This window comes from Pristiophorus japonicus, unplaced genomic scaffold, assembly GCF_044704955.1.
Source record: "Pristiophorus japonicus isolate sPriJap1 unplaced genomic scaffold, sPriJap1.hap1 HAP1_SCAFFOLD_897, whole genome shotgun sequence".
Lineage (NCBI taxonomy): Eukaryota > Metazoa > Chordata > Chondrichthyes > Pristiophoridae > Pristiophorus > Pristiophorus japonicus.
The window spans coordinates 73,352-96,530 of NW_027254821.1; the positions used below are offsets into that span (position 1 = coordinate 73,352).

The 23,179-nt window shown below is 57.8% G+C and overlaps 1 protein-coding gene across 1 annotated transcript in view; it reads left to right on the forward strand.

Annotated features, from left to right (window-relative positions):
• Positions 1–23,179, forward strand: part of LOC139257693 (myosin-7-like) — an 87,890-nt gene that overhangs the window by 12,734 nt on the left and 51,977 nt on the right. Inside the window, 7 exon segments of the mRNA XM_070874584.1 lie at positions 230–539; positions 2,672–2,739; positions 4,342–4,429; positions 6,530–6,647; positions 11,647–11,770; positions 16,447–16,583; positions 17,782–18,037. Coding sequence (XP_070730685.1) covers positions 230–539; positions 2,672–2,739; positions 4,342–4,429; positions 6,530–6,647; positions 11,647–11,770; positions 16,447–16,583; positions 17,782–18,037 — 1,101 coding nt within the window.

Genomic DNA, 23,179 nt, shown 5'->3' on the forward strand with positions numbered 1-23,179 from the left:
CCTCTCCTTCTCTCTCTCTCTCCCTCTCTCCCTCACACTCTCCCTCTCTCTATCTCCCTCTCTCACTCCCTCTCTCTCTCTCCCTCCTCCCTCTCCCTCGCTCTCTCCCTCCCCCTCTCTCTCTCTCCCCCCCCTCTCACTCTCTCCCTCCCTCTCTCACTCTCCCCCTCCCTCTCCCCCTCTCCCTCCCTCCCTCCCTCTCTCACACTCCCCCTCTCTCCCCCCACAGCCCATGGGCATCATGTCCATCCTGGAGGAGGAGTGCATGTTTCCCAAGGCCAGCGACATGACCTTCAAGGCCAAACTCTACGACAACCACCTGGGCAAGTCGGCCAACTTCCAGAAACCACGAGTGGTCAAGGGGAAGCCTGAGGCCCACTTTGCGCTGATGCACTACGCGGGCACGGTGGACTACAACATCTCGGGCTGGCTCCAGAAGAACAAGGACCCGCTGAATGAGACGGTGGTTGGCCTCTACCAGAAGTCCTCCATGAAGATCTTGGCCAATCTCTTCGCCAACTACGCTGGAGCCGATTCTGGTGGGTGCTTGACCTGACAGTGACCCTTGGCCGAACTGCGACCCTTGACCCAATCATGACCCTTGGCGCAACCATGACCGTTGGTTCAAACATGACCCTTGACCCAACCATGATCCTTGACCCAACCGTGATCCTTGACCCAACCGTGATCCTTGACCCAACCGTGATCCTTGACCCAACCGTGATCCTTGACCCAACAGTGAACCTTGACCCAACAACGAACCTTGACCCAGTAATGACCCTCGGCCCAACGGTGACCCTCGACCCTACCTGATCACCGATGACCTAGCTCTGTGCACCTCAGCAAGCATACATTGGCCTTTGAGGGAGAACAGCGTAGGTTTACTGGAATGAAAGAAAGAAAGACTTGCATTTATATAGCGCCTTTCACGACCACCGGACGTCCCAATGCGCTTTACAGCCAATGAAGTACTTTTGGAGTGTAGTCACTGTTGCAATGTGGGAAACGCGGCAGACAATTTGCGCACAGCAATCTCCCAAAAACAACAATGTGACAATGACCCAGATAATCTGTTTTTGTTATGTTGATTGAGGGATAAATATTGGCCCCAGGACACCGGGGAGAACTCCCCCTGCTCTTCTTCCAAATAGTGCCCCGGGACCTTATACATCCACCCGAGAGAGCAGACGGGGCCTCGGTTTAACGTCTCCTCCGATAGATGGCATGTCCGACAGTGCGGCACTCCCTCAGTACTGCCCCTCCGACAGTGCGGGGCTCCCTCAGTACTGCACCTCTGACAGTGCGGCGCTCCCTCAGTACTGCCCCTCCGACAGTGCGGCGCTCCCTCAGTACTGCCCCTCCGACAGTGCGGGGCTCCCTCAGTACTGCCCCTCCGACAGTGCGGCGCTCCCTCAGTACTGCCCCTCCGACAGTGCAAGCGCTCCCTCAGTCATGTCCCTCCGACAGTGCGGCGCTCCCTCAGTACTGCCCCTCCGACAGTGCGGCGCTCCCTCAGTACTGCCCCTCCGACAGTGCGGCGCTCCTTCAGTCATGTCCCTCCGACAGTGCGGCGCTCCCTCAGTACTGCCCCTCCGACAGTGCGGCGCTCTCTCAGTACTGCCCCTCCGACAGTGCGGCGCTCCGTCAGTACTGCCCCTCCGACAGTGCGGCGCTCCCTCAGTACTGCCCCTCCAACAGTGCGGTGCTCCCTCAGTACTGCCCCTCCGACAGTGCGGCGCTCACTCAGTACTGCCCCTCCGACAGTGCGGTGCTCCCTCAGTACTGCCCCTCCGACAGTGCGGTGCTCCCTCAGTACTGCCCCTCCGACAGTGTGGCGCTCCCTCAGTACTGCCCCTCCGACAGTGCGGTGCTCCCTCAGTACTGCCCCTCCGACAGTGCGGCGTTCCCTCAGTACTGCCCCTCCGACACTGCCGTACTGACAGTATAGAGGGAGCTTTACTCTGTATCTAACCCCGTGCTGTACCTGCCCTGGGAGTGTTTGATGGGACAGTGTAGAGGGAGCTTTACTCTGTATCTAACCCGTGCTGTACCTGCCCTGGGAGTGTTTGATGGGACAGTGTAGAGGGAGCTTTACTCTGTATCTAACCCCGTGCTGTACCTGCCCTGGGAGTGTTTGATGGGACAGTGTCGAGGGAGCTTTATTCTGTATCTAACCCCCTGTACCTGCCCTGGGAGTGTTTGATAGGACAGTGTAGAGGGAGCTTTACTCTGTATCTAACCCCGTGCTGTACCTGCCCTGGGAGTGTTTGATGGGACATTGTAGAGGGAACTTTACTCTGTATCTAACCCCCTGTACCTGCCCTGGGAGTGTTTGATGGGACAGTGTAGAGGGAGCCTTACTCTGTATCTAACCCCCTGTACCTGCCCTGGGAGTGTTTGATGGGACAGTGTAGAGGGAGCTTTACTCTGTATCTAACCCCGTGCTGTACCTGCCCTGGGAGTGTTTGATGGGACATTGTAGAGGGAGCTTTACTCTGTATCTAACCCCGTGCTGTACCTGCCCTGGGAGTGTTTGATGGGACAGTGTAGAGGGAGCTTTACTCTGTATCTAACCCCGTACTGTACCTGCCCTGGGAGTGTGTGACGGGACAGTGTGGAGGGAGCTTTACTCTGTCGTGACAACTGATTTTGTTGTGTTTATCTGTTTCAGTGACGGAGCAGAAGAAGGGGACAAAGAAGAAGGGGTCTTCCTTCCAGACCGTATCTGCCCTGCACAGGGTAAGTGGGACATCACGTTCTCGCGCACACAGTAACACCTCTCTTGGTAACAGAACCGGCCACCCTCCATACTCGGGATCGCCTGGATGAGTTGCAGCTCCAACAACACTCGAGAAGCTCCAGGACAAAGCAGGCCGCTCGATCGGCCACACTACCCACCACCTTCAACACTCACTCCCTCCACCACCTCCGACACTCACTCCCTCCACCACCTCCGACACTCACTCCCTCCACCACCTCCGACAATCACTCCCTCCACCACCTCCGACACTCACTCCCTCCACCACCTCCGACACTCACTCACTCCCTCCACCACCGGCGCCCCCTGGCTGCAGTGTGCACCGTCGACAAGATGCACCGCGGCAACTCGCCAAGGCTTCTTCGGCAACACCTCCCAAACCCGCGACCTCTACCCGCCCAGAAGGACAAGGGCAGCAGGCGCATGGGAACACCACCTCCTCCACGTTCCCCTCCCAGTCACACACCATCCCTCGACTTGGAAATATATCGGCCGTTCCTTCATCGTCGCTGGGTCACAATCCTGGAACTCCCTCCCTAACAGCACTGTGGGAGCACCTTCACCACACGGGACTGCAGCGGTTCAAGAAGGAGGCTCACCGCCACCTTCTCGAGGGGCAATTAGGAATGGGCAATAAATGCTGGAGGTGGTGGAGGGAGTGAAAGCCGAAGGTGGGTGGGGGTGCCGATGAAGTGGGCTGCCTTGTCCTGCATCGTGCCTGTGATTGTCTCGACTACAGCAACGTGGGTCAGCACTGTCGACTTGAGTCAGTGCGGCCTTTGTCTCTGTCGTCTGACTCCAGCGTGCTGCAACAGCATGGGAGGCCGGCTCATGATACAGCGCTCCCAAGGGACGCTGGGATCGCCTGGGACGCCAACAGATGCGCCCTCTTGGTGGCAGTAGAATGCTGGTTCCATCGGATTGCATACATAACATCACTCCCCCCCCCCCACCCCCCCACGCCTCGCCCAAAAGTCAATAGTGCACTCATTTACAGGGTGAGACGACCTGGGGGGCCTTTCGCTCCCTTGTCGATCGTCTTGGTGTGGGTGCGGGTGAGTTGGTCAGTTCTTCGCCGGACTGCTGGGGACGGGGAATTTGGCGTCATGGTCGACTTGTGTGTGTGTGTGTGTGTGTGTGTGTGTGTTGGAAGTTTTAACGTTGGTGGTGTCCTCTCGTGGTTTGCTCGTAGCTGGTTGGTGAACCGCAATTGGATTCGGTGCAAATGGCTTCTGCACCGTGGGTCCCTCGGCCGACTTGACCCGAAACAGCCGCGGGCTTGGAGAGGCGAGTTGCCGCGGTGCGCACTGCAGCCAGGGGGCGCCGGTGGTGGAGGGAGTGAGTGTCGGAGGAGGTGGTGGGTGGCGTGGCCCATCGAGCGGGGCTGCTTTGTCCTGGATGGCGTCGAGCTTCTCGAGTGTTTTGTTGGAGGCTGCAACTCATCCCGGGCAAAGTTCCCCATCACACTCCTGACTCGTGTCTTGCAGGCGGTGGAGAGGCTTCGGGGAGTCGGGAGGCGACAGAGGGCTCGAGGTGGAACTCGTATCGAATCGCCGTTTGATACCTTTTCTTTATCCTTGCAGGAGAATCTCAACAAGCTGATGGCAAACCTTCGATCAACTCACCCTCACTTTGTCAGATGTATAATTCCTAATGAACGGAAAATTCCAGGTAGGAACAGGAGGAGGCCCATTCAGCCCCTCGAGCCCGTTACACAGGAACAGGAGGAGTCCCATTCAGCCCCTCGAGCCTGTTACACAGGAACAGGAGGAGGCCCATTCAGCCCCTCGAGCCCGTTACACAGGAACAGGAGGAGTCCCATTCAGCCCCTCGAGCCTGTTACACAGGAACAGGAGGAGGCCCATTCAGCCCCTCGAGCCCGTTACACAGGAACAGGAGGAGGCCCATTCAGCCCCTCGAGCCTGTTACACAGGAACAGGAGGAGGGCCCATTAAGCCCCTCGAGCCCGTTACACAGGAACAGGAGGAGTCCCATTCAGCCCCTCGAGCCTGTTACACAGAAACAGGAGGAGGCCCATTCAGCCCCTCGAGTCTGTTACACAGGAACAGGAGGAGGCCCATTCAGCCCCTCGAGCCTGTTACACAGGAACAGGAGGAGGGCCCATTCAGCCCCTCGAGCCTGTTACACAGGAACAAGAGGAGGCCCATTCAGCCCCTCGAGTCTGTTACACAGGAACAGGAGGAGGGCCCATTAAGCCCCTCGAGCCTGTGACACAGGAACAGGAGGAGGGCCCATTAAGCCCCTCGAGCCTGTTACACAGGAACAGGAGGAGGCCCATTAAGCCCCTCGAGCCTGTTACACAGGAACAGGAGGAGGCCCATTCGGCCCCTCGAGCCTGTTACACAGGAACAGGAGGAGGCCCATTCAGCCCCTCGAGTCTGTTACACAGGAACAGGAGGAGGCCCATTCGGCCCCTCGAGCCTGTTACACAGGAACAGGAGGAGGCCCATTCAGCCCCTCGAGCCTGTTACACAGGAACAGGAGGAGGCCCATTCAGCCCCTCGAGCCCTGTTACACAGGAACAGGAGGAGGCCCCATTCAGCCCCTCGAGCCCGTTACACAGGAACAGGAGGAGGCCCATTCAGCCCCTCGAGCCTGATACCCAGGCACTTAGATTTAAATGATGAATTGAGCCCAGATTCTTGCTGCTTTATGTGGGCGAGAGTTCCACATTGCTCCCACCGTGTGTGACGAAGTGTTTTGCTAACCGCTCCACAACGGGCTGGCTCTGATTTTAAGGGGATGCCCGCCCCTACTCCGAGTCTCTCCCACCAGCAGGTTACATTGCTCTCTATCCAACTTATCCATTCCTTTCAAAATCCTAAAAAATGTCAAGTGTATCACCCTAAACCGTCAATATTCCCTCTTTAAAAGGGGTCCCTGATGGGGAGACTCCCTCTGAAGGAATCAGTCAGTCCCTCGGAATCGAGGAAGACTTGCTTCCACTCTTAACGTGAGTCCTCAGGTGGCTGAACAGCCCAATACGGGAACCACAGTCCCTGTCACAGGTGGGACAGACAGTGGTTGAGGGAAGGGGAGGGTGGGACTGGTTTGCCGCACGCTCCTTCCGCTGCCTGCGCTTGCTTTCTGCACGCTCTCGGCGACGAGACTCGAGGTGCTCAGCGCCCTCCCGGATGCACTTCCTCCACTTAGGGCGGGACTGGTCTTTGGGCCCAGGGACTCCCAGGTGTCGGTGGGGATGTTGCACTTTATCAGGGAGGGCTTTGAGGGTGTGTCCCTTGTAACGTTTCCTCTGCCCACCTGGGGCTCGCTTGCCGTGAAGGAGTCCCGAGTAGGGCGCTTGCTTTGGGGAGTCTCGTGTCTGGGGGACATGCGGACAATGTGGCCCTGCCCAGCGGAGCTGGTCGAGTGTGTGGTCAGTGCTTCGATGCTGGGGATGTTGGGCCTGGTCGAGGACGCTAACGTTGGTGCGTCTGTCCTCCCGGGGGATTTGCTGGATCTTGCGGAGACAGCGTTGGTGGTATTTCTCCAGCGACTCGAGGTGTCTACTGTACATGGTCCATGTCTCTGAGCCATACAGGAGGGCGGGTATCACTACAGCCCTGTAGACCATGAGCTCGGTGGTAGATTTGAGGGCCTGGTCTTCAAACTCTCTTTTCCTCTCTCTAACTCTCCTCCCGTTTTCCGTGTCTGTTGCCCCGTCTGTCCGCAAAGGCCACCCTGGAGCCACGAGGAGGGGCAGTACTGTGGGTGGGTGACCGATAATCTCCTCTTTGCTTTTCTGTGAAGGTATGATGGACAACCCTTTGGTCATGCACCAACTGAGGTGCAACGGAGTGCTGGAGGGCATCAGGATTTGCCGCAAGGGTTTCCCCAATCGTATCCTGTACGGGGATTTCCGACAGAGGTGCGTATATCTCTCCCAACGGGTAGGAGGCGGAGTCACGCACAGACCATCACGTCCCCAACGTTTCATTGGCAGTGCCATATTTGATCTTGAAATGAGCCTCCTGCCCCATAACCGACAGACCACACATTGCCACCGTCTCAACTTTGCCCGTCTCCATCCATGAGTGTAAGCCGCTGTTCAGTGGGCAGCACTGTCCCGCCTTGAGTCAGAAGATGGTGGGTTCAAGTCCCACTCCAGGGACTTGAGCTCAAAAATCTAGGCTGACACTCCCAGTGCAGTACTGAGGGAGCACCGTACAGTGCTGTCGGAGGGGCAGTACTGAGGGAGTGCCGCACTGTCGGAGGGGCAGTACTGAGGGAGCGCCGCACTGTCGGAGGGGCAGTACTGAGGGAGCGCCGCACTGTCGGAGGGGCAGTACTGAGGGAGTGCTGCACTGCCGGAGGGGCAGTACTGAGGGAGCGCCGTACAGCGTTGTTGGAGGGGCAGTACTGAGGGAGCGCCGCACTGTCGGAGGGGCAGTACTGAGGGAGCGCCGCACTGTCGGAGGGGCAGTACTGAGGGAGCGCCGTACAGCGCTTTTGGAGGGGCAGTACTGAGGGAGTGCCGCACTGCCGGAGGGGCAGTACTGAGGGAGTGCCGCACTGCCGGAGGGACAGTACTGAGGGTGTGCCGCACTGCCGGAGGGGCAGTACTGAGGGAGTGCCGCACTGCCGGAGGGGCAGTACTGAGGGAGCACTGCACTGTGGGAGGGGCAGTACTGAGGGAGCGCTGAACTGTCGGAGAGGCAGTACTGAGGGAGTGCCGCACTGTCGGAGGGGCAGTACTGAGGGAGCGTCGTACTGCGCTGTCGGAGGGGCAGTACTGAGGGAGCGCCGTACTGACGGAGGGGCAGTACTGAGGGAGCGCCACACTATCGGAGCGGCAGTACTGAGGGAGCACCGCACTGTCGGAGGTGCAGTACTGAGGGAGCGCCACATTGTCGGAGGGGCAGTACTGAGGGAGCGCCACACTGTCGGAGGGGCAGTACTGAGGGAGCGCCACACTGTCGGAGGGGCAGTACTGAGGGAGCACCGCACTGTCGGAGGTGCCGTCTATTGGAGGAGACGTTAAACCGAGGCCCCGTCTGCTAACTCAGGTGGATGTAAAAGATCCCAGGGCACTATTTTGAAGAAGAGCAGGGGGAGTATACCTGGGGCCAATATTTATCCCTCAATCAGCATCAGAAAAACAGATGATCTGGGTCAGAGAAACATATAAACATAGAAAATAGGTGCAGGAGCAGGCCATTCGGCCCTTCGAGCCTGCACCACCATTCAATAAGATCATGGCTGATCATTCCCTCAGTATCCCTTTCCTGCTTTCTCTCCATACCCCTTGATCCCTTTAGCCGTAAGGGCCACATCTAACTCCCTTTTGAATATATCCAATGAACTGGCCTCAACAACTCTCTGTGGTAGGGAATTCCACAGGTTCACAATTCTCTGAGTGAAGAAGTTTCTCCTCATCTCGGTCCTAAATGGCTTACCCCTTATCCTTAGACTGTGACCCCTGGTTCTGGACTTCCCCAACATCGGGAACATTCTTCCTGCATCTAACCTGTCCAGTCCCGTCAGAATTTTATACGTTTCTATGAGATCCCCTCTCATCCTTCTAAACTCCAGTGAATATAAGCCTAGTCGATCCAGTCTTTCCTCATATGTCAGTCCTGCCATCCCGGGAATCAGTCTGGTGAACCTTTGCTGCACTCCCTCAATAGCAAGAACGTCCTTCCTCAGATTAGGAGACCAAAACTGAACACAATATTCCAGGTGAGGCCTCACCAAGGCCCTGTACAACTGCAGTAAGACCTCCCTGCTCCTATACTCAAATCCTCTCGCTATGAAGGCCAACATACCATTTGCCTTCTTCACCACCTGCTGTACCTGCATGCCAACCTTCATGGGATTGAGGGTAATATACTCGGATTGAGGAGTGGTTAATCGACAGACAACAGAGAGTAGGAATAAACGGGTCTTTATCACTTTGCTGTGTGTGGGAGCTTGCTGTGCGCAAATTGGCTGCCGCGTTTCCCACAATACAACAGTGACTACACTCCAAAAGTACTTCATTGGTGGTCGTGAAAGGCGCTATTTAAATGCAAGTCTTTCTTTTCTGACCTGAACTTCTCTGCTGCCAAAACCTTCATCCATCGCCTCTGTCACCCCCAGACTAGACTATACCAACGCACATTAGAATTGATAAGGGGGAACCAGTGGATGTAATATATTTAGGATTTTCAGAAGACATTCGATAAGTTGCCACGCAAGACGTTCGAAACAAAATTAGGGCTCATGGGATTGGGGGTAATATAGGAGCATGGATTGAGGATTGGCTAATGGACAGAAAACAGAGAGTAGGGACAAACAGGATATTTTTGGGTTGGCAGGCTGTAACTAGTGGGGTGCCGCAGGGATCAGTGCTGGGACCCCAGCTATTTACAATCTGTATCAATGATTTGGATGAGGGAACTCAACCCTGGGGGTCCTTGTGCATGAAACACAAAAGGATAGTCTGCAGGTACAACAAGTGATCAGGAAGGCCAATGGTATCTTGGCCTTTATTGCAAAGGGGGATGGAGTATAAAAGCAGGGAAGTCTTGCTCCAGTTATACAGGGTATTGGTGAGGCCACACCTGGAGTACTGCGTGCAGTTTTGGTTTCCGTATTTACGAAAGGATATACTTGCATTGGAGGCAGTTCAGAGAAGGTTCACTCGGTTGATTCCGGGGATGAGGGGGTTGACTTATGAGGAAAGGTTGAGGAGGTTGGGCCTCTACTCATTGGAATTCAGAAGAATGATCTTATCGAAACGTATCAGATTATGAAGGGGCTCGACAAGGTGGATGCAGAGAGGATGTTTCCACTGATGGGGGAGACTAGAACTAGGGGGCATGGTCTTAGAATAAGGGGCCGCCCATTTAAAACTGAGATGAGGAGGAATTTCTTCTCTCAGAGGGTTGTAAATCTGTGGAATTCTCTGCCCCAGAGAGCTGTGGAGGCTGGGTCATTGAATATATTTAAGGCGGAGATAGACAGATTTTTGAGCGATAAGGGAGTGAAGGGTGATGGGGAGCGGGCGGGGAAGTGGAGCTGAGTCCATGATCGGATCAGCCATGATCGTATTGAATGGCGGAGCAGGCTCGAGAGGCCGAATGGCCGACTCCTGCTCCTGTTTCTGATGTTCTTCTGCAACACATTCAAGTTTGCTGATGGTACAAAGCTCGGTGGGAATGTAAGTTGTGAGGAGGATGCAAAGAGGCTTCACGGGGAGATGGACTGGCTCAGTGAGTGGGCAAGAACATGGCAAATGGAGTATAATGTGGAGATATGTGAAGTTATCCACTTTGGTAGGAAAACTTGAAAAACAGGGTATTGTTTAAATGGTGAGAGATTGGGAAATGTTGGTGTTCAGAGGGACCTGGCTGTCCTTGTACACCAATCACTGAAAGTTAACCTGCAGGTACAGCAAGTGATTAAGAAAGCAAATGGTACGTTGGCCTTTTTTACAGGAGGATTTGAGTATAAGAGTAAAGACGTCTTACTGCAATTATATCGGGCCCTGGTGAGACCACACCGGGAGTATTGTGGACAGTTCTGGTCTCCTTACCTAAGGAAGGATATATTTGCCATTGAGGGAGTGCAGCGAAGTTTCACCAGACTGATTCCTGGGATGTGGGGGGGGATTGTCCGATGAGGAGAGATTGAGCAGACTGGGCCGGTATTCTCTGGAGTTTAGAAGAATGAGAGGCGATCTCGTTGAAACATTCTTACAGAGCTCGACAGGGTAGATGCAGGGAGGGTGTTTCCCCCCCGGGCTGGGGGGAGTCTAGAACCAGGGGTCACACAGTCTCAGGATAAGGGGTCGGCCATTTAGGACTGAGATGAGGAGGAATTTCTTCACTCAGAGGTTGGTGAATCTTTGGAATTCTCTGCCCCAGAGGGCTGTGGAGGCTCAGTCCTTGAGTATATTCAGCCGAAGGAATTGAGTGTAATATCTCCAAGTTTGCAGATGACACTAAGCTGGGTGGCGGTGTGAGCTGTGAGGAGGACGCTAAGAGGCTGCAGGGTGACTTGGACAGGTTAGGTGAGTGGGCAAATACATGGCAGATGCAGTATAATGTGGATAAATGTGAGGTTATCCACTTTGGGGGCAAAAACAGGAAGGCAGATCATTATCTGAATGGTGACAGATTAGGAAAAGGGGAGGTGCAACGAGACCTGGGTGTCATGGTGCATCAGTCATTGAAGGATGGCATGCAGGTACAGCAGGCGGTGAAGAAGGCAAATGATATGTTGGCCTTCATAGCGAGGGGATTTGAGTATCGGAGCAGGGAGGTCTTACTGCAGTTGTACAGGGCCTTGGTGAGGCCTCACCTGGAATATTGTGTTCAGTTTTGGTCTCCTGATCTGAGGAAGGACATTCTTGCTATTGAGGGAGTGCAGCGAAGGTTCACCAGACTGATTCCCGGGATGACAGGACTGACATATGAGGAGAGACTGGATCGACTGGGCCTGTATTCACTGGAGTTTAGAAGGATGAGAGGGGATCTCATCGAAACATATAAAATTCTGATGGGACTGGACAGGTTAGATGCAGGAAGAATGTTCCCGATGTTGGGGAAGTCCAGAACCAGGGGACACACAGTCTAAGGATAAGGGGTAAGCCATTTAGGACCGAGATGAGGAGAAACTTCTTCACTCAGAGAATTGTGAACCTGTGGAATTCTCTACCGCAGAGAGTTGTTGGTTCCAGTTCGTTGGATATATTCAAGAGGGAGTTAGATGTGGCCCTTACGGCTAAAGGGATCAAGGGGTACGGAGAGAAAGCAGGAAAGGGGTACTGAGGGAATGATCAGCCATGATCTTATTGAATGGTGGTGCAGGCTCGAAGGGCCGAATGGCCTGCTCCTATTTCTGATGTTCTTATGATATTTATCGGCATTTTATGTGTTTCCCAGGTACCGTATCCTCAACCCGGCGGCAATTCCAGACGGACAGTTCATCGACAGCAGAAAGGGAGCCGAAAAACTGCTGGGGGGTCTCGACATTGACCATAACCAGTACAAGTTCGGGCACACCAAGGTACAATCGGATCAGTGGCACAGCGTTATGTTACTGGACAAATAATCCGGGGACACGGGTTCCAATCCCCACCCAGACAACTGGGTGACTTTAAACGCAGTAAACCAGACTGTTCGCAACCTGGGCATCATATTTGACCCTGGAATGAGCTTCCGGCCACATATCCCGCAGCATAACTAAAACCGCCTGTTTCCCCCTCCGTAACATCACCGTCTCCGCTCCCTGCCTCAGCTCATCCGCTGCTGAAGCCCTCATCCGTGCCTTTGTTACCTCCAGACGTGACCATTCCAACGCACTCCTGGCCGGCCTCCCACATTCTACCCGACGTAAACTGGAGGTGATCCAAAACTCGGCTGCCCCCGTGTCCTAACTCACACCCAGTCCCGCTCACCCATCACCCCCTGTGCTCACTGCCCCGTGTCCTAACTCACACCCAGTCCCGCTCACCCATCACCCCCTGTGCTCGCTGCCCCGTGTCCTAACTCGCACCGAGTCCCGCTCACCCATCACCCGCTGTGCTCACTGCCCCGTGTCCTAACCCACACCCAGTCCCGCTCACCCATCACCCCCTGTGCTCACTACCCCGTGTCCTAACTCTCACCCAGTCCCGCTCACCCATCACCCCCTGTGCTCACTGCCCCGTGTCCCAACTCGCACCCAGTCCCGCTCACCCATCACCCCCTGTGCTCACTGCCCCGTGTCCTAACTCTCACCGAGTCCCGCTCACCCATCACCCCCTGTGCTCACTGTCCCGTGTCCTAACTCGCACCCAGTCCCGCTCACCCATCACCCACTGTGCTCACTGCCCCGTGTCCTAACTCGCACCCAGTCCCGCTCACCCATCACCCCCTGTGCTCACTGCCCCCGTATCCTAACTCGCACCCAGTCCCGCTCACCCATCACCCCCTGTGCTCGCTGACCTACATTGGCTCCCGGTTAAGCCACACCTCGATTTCAAAATTCTCATCTTTGTTTACAAATCCCTCCATGGCCCCTCATCCCTCCCTATCTCTGTAACCCCCTCCAGCCCCTACACCCCTCCCTATCTCTGTAACCCCCTCCAGCCCCTACACCCCTCCCTATCTCTGTAACGTCCTCCAGCCCCTACACCCCTCCCTATCTCTGTAACCTCCTCCAGCCTCTACACCCCTCCCTATCTCTGTAACCTTCTCCAGCCCCTACACCCCTCCCTATCTCTGTAACCCCCTCCAGTCCCACAACCCCCCCGAGATGTCTGCACTCCTCTAATTCTGCCCTCCTGACCATCCCTGATTATAATCGCTCCACCATCGGTGGCCGTGCCTTCTGTTGCCTGGGCCCCAAGCTCTGGAACTCCCTCCCTAAACCTCTCCGCCTCTCCACCTCTCTCTCCTCCTTCAAGACGCTCCTTAAAACCCACCTCTTTGACCCAGCTTTTGGTCACCTGCGCTAATTTCTCCTTACGCGGTTCGGTGTCAAATTTTCTATTTCCTAATACTCCGGTGAAGCGCCTGGGATGTTTCACTAGGTTAAAGGCGCTATATAAATCCAGGGTTGTTGTTGTAATTCAATAAACTTGGAATAAAAAGCTAGTATCAGTGATGGTGACAATGAATCTATCGGATTGTCGTAAAAACCCAACTGGTTCAGTGATGTCCTTCAGGCGGAACTCCAGGACATAGTCGATGTATTTACTGAGGCGTACGAAAGCATGGGCCTTACGCTAAACATCCGTAAGACAAAGGCCCTACACCAGCCTGTCCTCGCCGCACAGCACTGCCCCCCAGTCATCAAGATCCACGGAACGGCCCTGGACAACGTGGACCATTTCCCATACCTCGGGAGCCTCTTATCAACAAGGGCAGACATCGACGATGAGATCCAACACCGCCTCCAGTGCGCCAGTGCAGCCTTCGGCCGCCTGAGGAAAAGAGTGTTTGAAGACCAGGCCCTCAAATCCACCACCAGGCTCATGGTCTACAGGGCTGTAGTGATACCCGCCCTCCTGTATGGCTCAGAGACGTGGACCATGTACAGTAGACACCTCAAGTCGCTGGAGATATACCACCAACGCTGTCTCCGCAAGATCCTGCAAATCCCCCGGGAGGACAGACGCACCAACGTTAGCGTCCTCGACCAGGCCAACATCCCCAGCATCGAAGCACTGACCACACTCGACCAGCTCCGCTGGGCAGGGCCACATTGTCCGCATGCCCGACACGAGATTCCCAAAGCGAGCGCTCTACTCTGAACTCCTTCACGGCAAACGGGCCAAAGGTGGGCAGAGGAAACGTTACAGGGGACCACCCTCAAAGCCCTCCCTGATAAAGTGCAACATCCCCCACCGACACCTGGGAGTACCTGGGCCCAAAGACCAGTCCGCCCCTAAGTGGAGGAAGTGCATCCGGGAGGGCGCTGGGTACCTCGAGTCTCGTCGCCAGGAGCGCAGGCAGCGGAAGGAGCGTGCGGCAAACCAGTCCCACCCTCCCCTTCCCTCAACCAATGTCTGTCCCACCGGTAACAGGGTCCGTGGCTCTCGTATCGGACTGTTCAGCCACCAGAGAACTCACTTCGGGAGTGGAAGCAAGTCTTCCTCGATTCCGAGGAACAGCCAATATGAAGGGAAATCTGCTGCCCCTACCCGGTCTGGCCTCTATGTGACACGGGGGCAGCCGAGTTTTGGATCACCTCTAGTTTCTGTAGGGTGCAATGTATAAATAATTAAATATAGAATGTACAGCAATGTCGAACATACCAGATTCCGAGGGGGATTGACAGTGTAGATGCAGGGAGGGTGTTTCCCCCCGGGCTGGGGGGAGTCGAGAACCAGGGGTCACAGTCTCAGGATAAGGGGTCGGCCATTTGGGACTGAGATGAGGAGAAATTTCTTCACTCAGAGGTTGGTGAATCTTTGGAATTCTCTGCCCCAGAGGGCTGTGGAGGCTCAGTCCTTGAGTATATTCAAGGCTGAGATCGAGATTATCCACTTTGGTGGTAAAAACAGAGAAACAGACTATTATCTGAATGGTGACAGATTAGGAAAAGGGGAGGTGCAACGAGACCCGGGTGTCATGGTACATCAGTCATTGAAAGTTGGCATGCAGGTACAGCAGGCGGTGAAGAAAGCAAATGGCATGTTGGCCTTCATAGCGAGAGGATTTGAGTATAGGAGCAGGGAGGTCTTACTGCAGTTGTACAGGGCCTTGGTGAGGCCTCATCTGGAGTATTGTGGACACTTTTGGTCTCCTAACTTGAGGAAGGACATTCTTGCTATTGAGGGAGTGCAGCGAAGGTTCACCAGACTGATTCCCGGGATGGCGGAACTGGCCTATCAAGAAAGACTGGATCAACTGGGCTTGTATTCACTGGAGTTCAGCAGAATGAGAGGGGATCTCATAGAAACGTATAAAATTCTGATGGGTTTAGACAGGTTAGATGCAGGAAGAATGTTCCCGATGTTGGGGAAGTCCAGAACCAGGGGTCACAGTCTAAGGATAAGGGGTAAGATATTTAGGACCGAGATGAGGAGAAACTTCTTCACCCAGAGAGTGGTGAACCTGTGGAATTCTCTACCACAGAAAGTTGTTGAGGCCAATTCACTAAATATATTCAAAAAGGAGTTAGATGTAGTCCTTACTACTCGGGGGATCAAGGGGTATGGCGAGAAAGCAGGAATGGGGTACTGAAGTTGCATGTTCAGCCATGAACTCATTGAATGGCGGTGCAGGCTAGAAGGGCCGAATGGCCTACTCCTGCACCTATTTTCTATGTTTCTATGAGAGATTCTTTGAAGCTTGGGGAATCGAGGGATATTGGTGTAACTTATTTGTTACCAGTTCATCAAAATTCAGCAGATGCAACACAATGTGGAAAAATGTGAGGCTATCCACTTTGGCAGAAAAAATTAGGAAAGCAAATTATAATTTAAGTGGAGAAAGATTGCAAAGTACAGCGGGACCTGGGGGTTACTTGTGCATGAAACACAAAAGGTTAGTCTGCAGGTACAGCAAGTGATCAGGAAGGCCAATGGTATCTTGGGCTTTATTGCAAAGGGGATGGAGTATAAAAGCAGGGAAGTCTTGCCCCAGTTATATAGGGTATTGGTGAGGCCACACCTGGAGTACTGCGTGCAGTTTTGGTTTCCATATTTACGAAAGGATATACTTGCTTTGGGGGCAGTTCAGAGAAGGTTCACTCGGTTGATTCTGGAGATGAGGGGGTTGACTTATGAGGAAAGGTTGAGGAGGTTGGGCCTCTACTCATTGGAGTTCAGAAGAATGAGAGGTGATCTTATCGAAACATATAAGGTTATGAGGGGGCTCGACAAGGTGGATGCAGAGAGGATGTTCCCACTGATGGGGGAGACTAGAACTAGGGGGCATGGGCTTAGAATAAGGGGCCGCCCATTTAAAACTGAGATGAGGAGGAATTTCTTCTCTCAGAGGATTGTAAATCTGTGGAATTCTCTGCCCCAGAGAGCTGTGGAGGCTGGGTCATTGAATATATTTAAGGTGGAGATAGACAGATTTTTGAGCGATAAGGGAGTGAAGGGTTATGGGGAGCGGGCAGGGAAGTGGAGCTGAGTCCATGATCAGTTCAGTCATGATCTTATTGAATGGCGGAGCAGGCTCGAGGGGCCGAATGGCCGACTCCTGCTCCTATTTCTTATGTTCAATCTGTGCCTCTGGTTTGTACAGGTGTTCTTCAAGGCTGGTTTGCTGGGTCTGTTGGAGGAGTTGAGAGATGAACGCTTGGCCCGAATCATCACCCGCATCCAGGCCCAATCCCGGGGCATGCTGATGAGGATTGAATACAAGAAGATTGTTGAGCGGAGGTACGGCAGTGCGTAGAGATATTTCTTCGGGATCTGGTTGGGAAATCAAGGTTAATGGAGCCCAGAACTGTGCACAGTGCTCCAAGTGTGGTCTAACGCAGGTATATGGAGACCAGAACTGTGCACAGTGCTCCAAGTGCGGCCAAACTAAGGTATATGGAGACCAGGACTGTGCACGATGCTCCAAATGTGGTCTAACCAAGATATACGGAGATCAGAACTGTGCACGGTGCTCCAAATGTGGTCTAACCAAGATATACGGAGATCAGAACTGTGCACGGTGCTCCAAGTGTGGTCTAACCCGGGTATATGGAGACCAGAACTGTGCACAGTGCTCCAAGTGTGGTCTAACCAAGGTATATGAAGACCAGAACTGTGCACGGTGCTCCAAGTGTGGTCTAACCAAGGTATATGGAGACAAGAACTGTGCACAGTGCTCCAAGTGTGGTCTAACCAAGGTCTATGGAGACCAGAACTGTGCACGGTGCTCCAAGTGTGGTCTAACCAAGGTATATGGAGACCAGAACTGTGCACAGTGCTCCAAGTGTGGTCTAACCAAGGTATATGGAGACCAGAACTGTGCACGGTGCTCCAAGTGTGGTTAACCAAGGTATATGGAGACCAGAACTGTACACAGTGCTCCAAGTGTGGTCTAACCAAGGTATATGGAGACCAGAACTGTGCACGGTGCTCTAAGTGTGGTCTAACCAAGGTATATGGAGACAAGAACTGTGCACGGTGCTCCAAGTGTGGTCTAACCAAAGTAGATGGAGACCAGAACTGTGCACGGTGCTCCAAGTGTGGTCTAACCCAGGTATATGGAGACCAGAACTGTGCACAGTGCTCCAAGTGTGGTCTAACCAAGGTATATGGGTTAGAGGGACCTCCCCAGATACAGGAGTGTGTGATGGAGGGGTTAGAGGGACCTTCTCAGATACAGGAATGTGTGAGAGAGGGCTTAGAGGGACCTACGCAGATATAGGAGTGTGTGATGGAGGGGTTAGAGCGACCGCCCCTTGACCTTTGCCCATTGAGGTTGCATCTTGTGCCCTGACCCAATGTTCTTCATCTGGAACTCCAGCCCAGGGGGCCATCTCAAGACGAAGGGGACGAGAGGGGCAAGGAGCAAGCAGTTAATGTTTCTCTCTCTCTGTGATGTCCCTCTCCCCTCCCCCCTCCCCCCCCCCAACGCCCACAGAGACGCCTTGCTGGTGATCCAGTGGAATGTGCGGGCCTTTATGGGCGTGAAGAACTGGCCCTGGATGAAGCTGTACTTCAAGATCAAGCCACTGCTGAAGTCGGCTGAGTCGGAGAAGGAAATGGCCAACCTGAAGGATGAGTTCCTCAAGCTGAAGGAGGCTCTGGAGAAGTCGGAGACCAGACGCAAGGAGCTGGAGGAGAAGACCGTGTCGTTGCTGCAAGAGAAGAACGACCTGCACCTCCAGGTCCAGACGGTGAGTGGCAGTGTCCCCCCTGGACACTCACCGGACTCCCCCCATCTCCCGCTTCCCCCGTCTCCCCCTTCGCTGTCCCCACATTACCCCATCTCCCCCATTCCCCAGTCTCCCCCTCCACCCTTCCCCGTCTCCCCCCTTCCCCCATCTCCCCATTCCTCTTGTCTCCCCCCCTTCCCCCCAGTCCCCCCATCCCCTTGTCTCTCGTTCCCCCGTCTCCCCACATTACCCCATCTCCCCCATTCCCCAGTCTCCCCCTGCCCCTTCCCCGTATCCCCCCTTCCCCCATCTCCCCATTCCCCTTGTCTCCCCCCTTCCCCCCAGTCCCCCCTTCCCCTTGTCTCCCCCATTCGCCCGTCTCCCCCCATTCCCCCGTCTCCCCATTCCCCTGTCTCTCCCCTTCCCCCGTCTCCCCGTCTCCCTTTACCCTTGTCTCCCCCCATTCCCCCATCTCCCCCCTTCCCCCGTCTCCCCTTCCCCGTCTCCCCCTTCACCCCCTCCCCCCTTCCCCCATCTCCCCATTCCCCTTGTCTCCCCCTTCCCCCGTCTCCCCCTTCCCCCATCTCCCCATTCCCCTTGTCTCTCGTTCCCCCGTCTCCCCCCATTCCCCTGTCTCTCCCCTTCCCCCGTCTCCCCGTCTCCCTTTACCCTTGTCTCCCCCCATTCCCCCATCTCCCCCCTTCCCCCGTCTCCCCTTCCCCGTCTCCCCCTTCACCCCCTCCCCCCTTCCCCCATCTCCCCATTCCCCTTGTCTCCCCCTTCCCCCGTCTCCCCCTTCCCCCATCTCCCCATTCCCCTTGTCTCTCGTTCCCCCGTCTCCCCCCATTCCCCCATCTCCCCTCCCCCGTCTCCCCCATTTCCCCGCCTCCCCATTCCCCTGTCTCCCCTTTCCCCCATTTCCCCATTCCCCAGTCTCCCCCCATTCCCCTGTCTCTCCCCTTCCCCCGTCTCCCCTTCCCCTTCTCTCCCCCATCTCCCCCCTTCCCCTGTCTCCCCTTCCCCATCTCCCCCTTCACCCCCTCCCCCCTTCCCCCATCTCCCCATTCCCCTTGTCTCCCTTCCCCCGTCTCCCCCTTCCCCCGTCTCCCGCTTCCCCCATCTCCCCATTCCCCTTGTCTCTCGTTCCCCCGTCTCCCCCCATTCCCTCATCTCCCCTCCCCCGTCTCCCCCCATTCCCCCGTCTCCCCCTTCCCCCGTCGCCCCGTTCCCCCATCTCCCCATTCCCCTTGTCTCTCGTTCCCCCGTCTCCCCATTCCCCCATCTCCCCTCCCCCGTCTCCCCCTTCCCCCGTCGCCCCGTTCCCCCATTCCCCTTGTCTCTCGTTCCCCCGTCTCCCCATTCCCCCATCTCCCCTCCCCCGTCTCCCCCCCATTCCCCCGTCTCCCCTTCCCCCGTCGCCCCGTTCCCCCATCTCCCCATTCCCCTCGTCTCCCCCTTCCCCCGTCGCCCCGTTCCCCCATCTCCCCATTCCCCTTGTCTCTCGTTCCCCCGTCTCCCCATTCCCCCATCTCCCCTCCCCGTCTCCCCCCATTCCCCCGTCTCCCCCTTCCCCCGTCGCCCCGTTCCCCCATCTCCCCATTCCCCTCGTCTCTCCCTTCCCCCGTCTCCCCCTTCCCCGTCTCCCCCTTCCCCCGTCTCCCCCTTACCCCGTCTCCCCCTTCCCCCATCTCCCCATTCCCCTTGTCTCTCGTTCCCCCGTCTCCCCCCATTCCCCCATCTCCCCTCCCCCCGTCTCCCCCCATTCCCCCGACTCCCCCTTCACCCGTCGCCCCCTTCCCCCATCTCCCCATTCCCCTTGTCTCCCCTTCCTCGTCTCCCCCCATTCCCCTGTCTCCCCCCATTCCCCCGTCTCCCCCGTCTCCCCTTCCCCCGTCTCCCCCTTCCCCGTCTCCCCATTCTCCTTGTCTCCCCTTCCCCCGTCACCCCTTCCCCCATCTCCCCCGTCCCCCCTTCCCCCTTCTCCCCCCCTTCCCCCGTCTTCCCCTCATCTCTCCCTACCCTCGTCCCCCCTTCCCCCTTCTCCCCCCCTTCCCCGTCTCCCCCCTTCCCCATCTCCCCTTCCCCCATCCCCCCGTCTCCGCCCTTCCCCCATCTCCCCTTCCCCCGTCCCCCCATTCCCCCGTCTTCCCCCTTCCTCCGTCTTCCCTTTCCCCCGTCTCTCCCTTCCCCCATCTCCCCTTCCCCCGTCTCCCCTTCCCCCATCTCCCCCCTTCCCCCGTCTCCCCCTTCCCCCGTCCCCCCTTCCCCCATCTCCCCCTTCCCCCGTCTCCCCTTCCCCCGTCTCCCCCTTCCCCCGTCCCCCCATCCCCCATCTCCCCCCTTCCCCCGTCTCCCCTTCCCCCATCTCCCCCTTCCCCCGTCTCCCCTTCCCCCATCTCCCCCTTCCCCCGTCTCCCCCTTCCCCATCCCCCCTTCCCCCATCTCCCCCCTTCCCCCATCTCCCCCCTTCCCCCGTCCCCCCTTCCCCCGTCTCCCCCTTCCCCCGTCTCCCCGTCTCCCCCTTCCCCCGTCTCCCCTTCCCCCGTCTCCCCCCTTCCCCCGTCTCCCCCCTTCCCCCGTCTCTCCCCTTCCCCCGTCTCCCCTTCCCCCATCTCCCCCCTTCCCCCGTCTCCCCCTTCCCCCATCCCCCCTTCCCCCATCTCCCCCCTTCCCCCGTCTCCCCTTCCCCCATCTCCCCCCTTCCCCCGTCCCCCCTTCCCCCGTCTCCCCCTTCCCCGTCTATCCCCTTCCCCCATCTCCCCTTCCCCCGTCTCCCCCCTTCCCCCGTCTCCCCTTCCCCCATCTCCCCTTCCCTTGTCTTCCCCCGTCTCCCCTTCCCCCTTCCCCCCTTCCCCCATCTTCCCCTTCCCCCGTCTATCCCCTTCCCCCGTCTCCCCTTCCCCCGTCTCCCCCCTTCCCCCGTCTCCCCTTCCCCCATCTCCCCTTCCCTTGTCTCCCCCCCTTCCCCCATCTCCCCCCTTCCCCCGTCTCCCCTTCCCCTGTCTCCCCCCCCCGTCTCCCCCCTTCCCCCGTCTCCCCTTCCCCCGTCTCCCCTTCCCCTGTCTCCCCTTCCCCCGTCTCCCCTTCCCTTGTCTCCCCCCTTCCCCCATCTCCCCCCTTCCCCCGTCTCCCCTTCCCCTGTCTCCCCCCTTCCCCCGTCCCCCCTTCCCCGTCCCCCCCTTCCCCCGTCTCCCCTTCCCCCTTCCCCCGTCGCCCCGTTCCCCCATTCCCCTTGTCTCTCGTTCCCCCGTCTCCCCATTCCCCCATCTCCCCTCCCCCGTCTCCCCCCATTCCCCCGTCTCCCCTTCCCCCGTCGCCCCGTTCCCCCATCTCCCCATTCCCCTCGTCTCCCCCTTCCCCCGTCGCCCCGTTCCCCCATCTCCCCATTCCCCTTGTCTCTCGTTCCCCCGTCTCCCCATTCCCCCATCTCCCCTCCCCGTCTCCCCCCATTCCCCCGTCTCCCCCTTCCCCCGTCGCCCCGTTCCCCCATCTCCCCATTCCCCTCGTCTCTCCCTTCCCCCGTCTCCCCCTTCCCCGTCTCCCCCTTCCCCCGTCTCCCCCTTACCCCGTCTCCCCCTTCCCCCATCTCCCCATTCCCCTTGTCTCTCGTTCCCCCGTCTCCCCCCATTCCCCCATCTCCCCTCCCCCCGTCTCCCCCCATTCCCCCGACTCCCCCTTCACCCGTCGCCCCCTTCCCCCATCTCCCCATTCCCCTTGTCTCCCCTTCCTCGTCTCCCCCCATTCCCCTGTCTCCCCCCCATTCCCCCGTCTCCCCCGTCTCCCCTTCCCCCGTCTCCCCCTTCCCCGTCTCCCCATTCTCCTTGTCTCCCCTTCCCCCGTCACCCCTTCCCCCATCTCCCCCGTCCCCCCTTCCCCCTTCTCCCCCCCTTCCCCCGTCTTCCCCTCATCTCTCCCTACCCTCGTCCCCCCTTCCCCCTTCTCCCCCCCTTCCCCGTCTCCCCCCTTCCCCCATCTCCCCTTCCCCCATCCCCCCGTCTCCGCCCTTCCCCCATCTCCCCTTCCCCCGTCCCCCCATTCCCCCGTCTTCCCCCTTCCTCCGTCTTCCCTTCCCCCGTCTCTCCCTTCCCCCATCTCCCCTTCCCCCGTCTCCCCTTCCCCCATCTCCCCCCTTCCCCCGTCTCCCCCTTCCCCCGTCCCCCCTTCCCCCATCTCCCCCTTCCCCCGTCTCCCCTTCCCCCGTCTCCCCCTTCCCCCGTCCCCCCATCCCCCATCTCCCCCCTTCCCCCGTCTCCCCTTCCCCCATCTCCCCCTTCCCCCGTCTCCCCTTCCCCCATCTCCCCCCTTCCCCCGTCTCCCCCTTCCCCATCCCCCCTTCCCCCATCTCCCCCCTTCCCCCATCTCCCCCCTTCCCCCGTCCCCCCTTCCCCCGTCTCCCCCTTCCCCCGTCTCCCCGTCTCCCCCTTCCCCCGTCTCCCCTTCCCCCGTCTCCCCCCTTCCCCCGTCTCCCCCCTTCCCCGTCTCTCCCCTTCCCCCGTCTCCCCTTCCCCCATCTCCCCCCTTCCCCCGTCTCCCCCTTCCCCCGTCTCCCCTTCCCCCGTCTCCCCTTCCCCCATCTCCCCCCTTCCCCCGTCTCCCCCCTTCCCCCGTCTCCCCCCTTCCCCGTCTCTCCCCTTCCCCCGTCTCCCCTTCCCCCATCTCCCCCCTTCCCCCATCTCCCCCCTTCCCCCATCTCCCCCCTTCCCCCGTCTCCCCTTCCCCCGTCTCCCCTTCCCCCATCTCCCCCCTTCCCCCGTCTCCCCTTCCCCCGTCTCCCCTTCCCCCGTCTCCCCCCTTCCCCCGTCTCTCCCCTTCCCCCGTCTCCCCTTCCCCCATCTCCCCCCTTCCCCCGTCTCCCCCTTCCCCCATCCCCCCTTCCCCCATCTCCCCCCTTCCCCCGTCTCCCCTTCTCCCATCTCCCCCCTTCCCCCGTCCCCCCTTCCCCCGTCTCCCCCTTCCCCGTCTATCCCCTTCCCCCATCTCCCCTTCCCCCGTCTCCCCCCTTCCCCCGTCTCCCCTTCCCCCATCTCCCCTTCCCTTGTCTTCCCCCGTCTCCCCTTCCCCCTTCCCCCCTTCCCCCATCTTCCCCTTCCCCCGTCTATCCCCTTCCCCCGTCTCCCCTTCCCCCGTCTCCCCCCTTCCCCCGTCTCCCCTTCCCCCATCTCC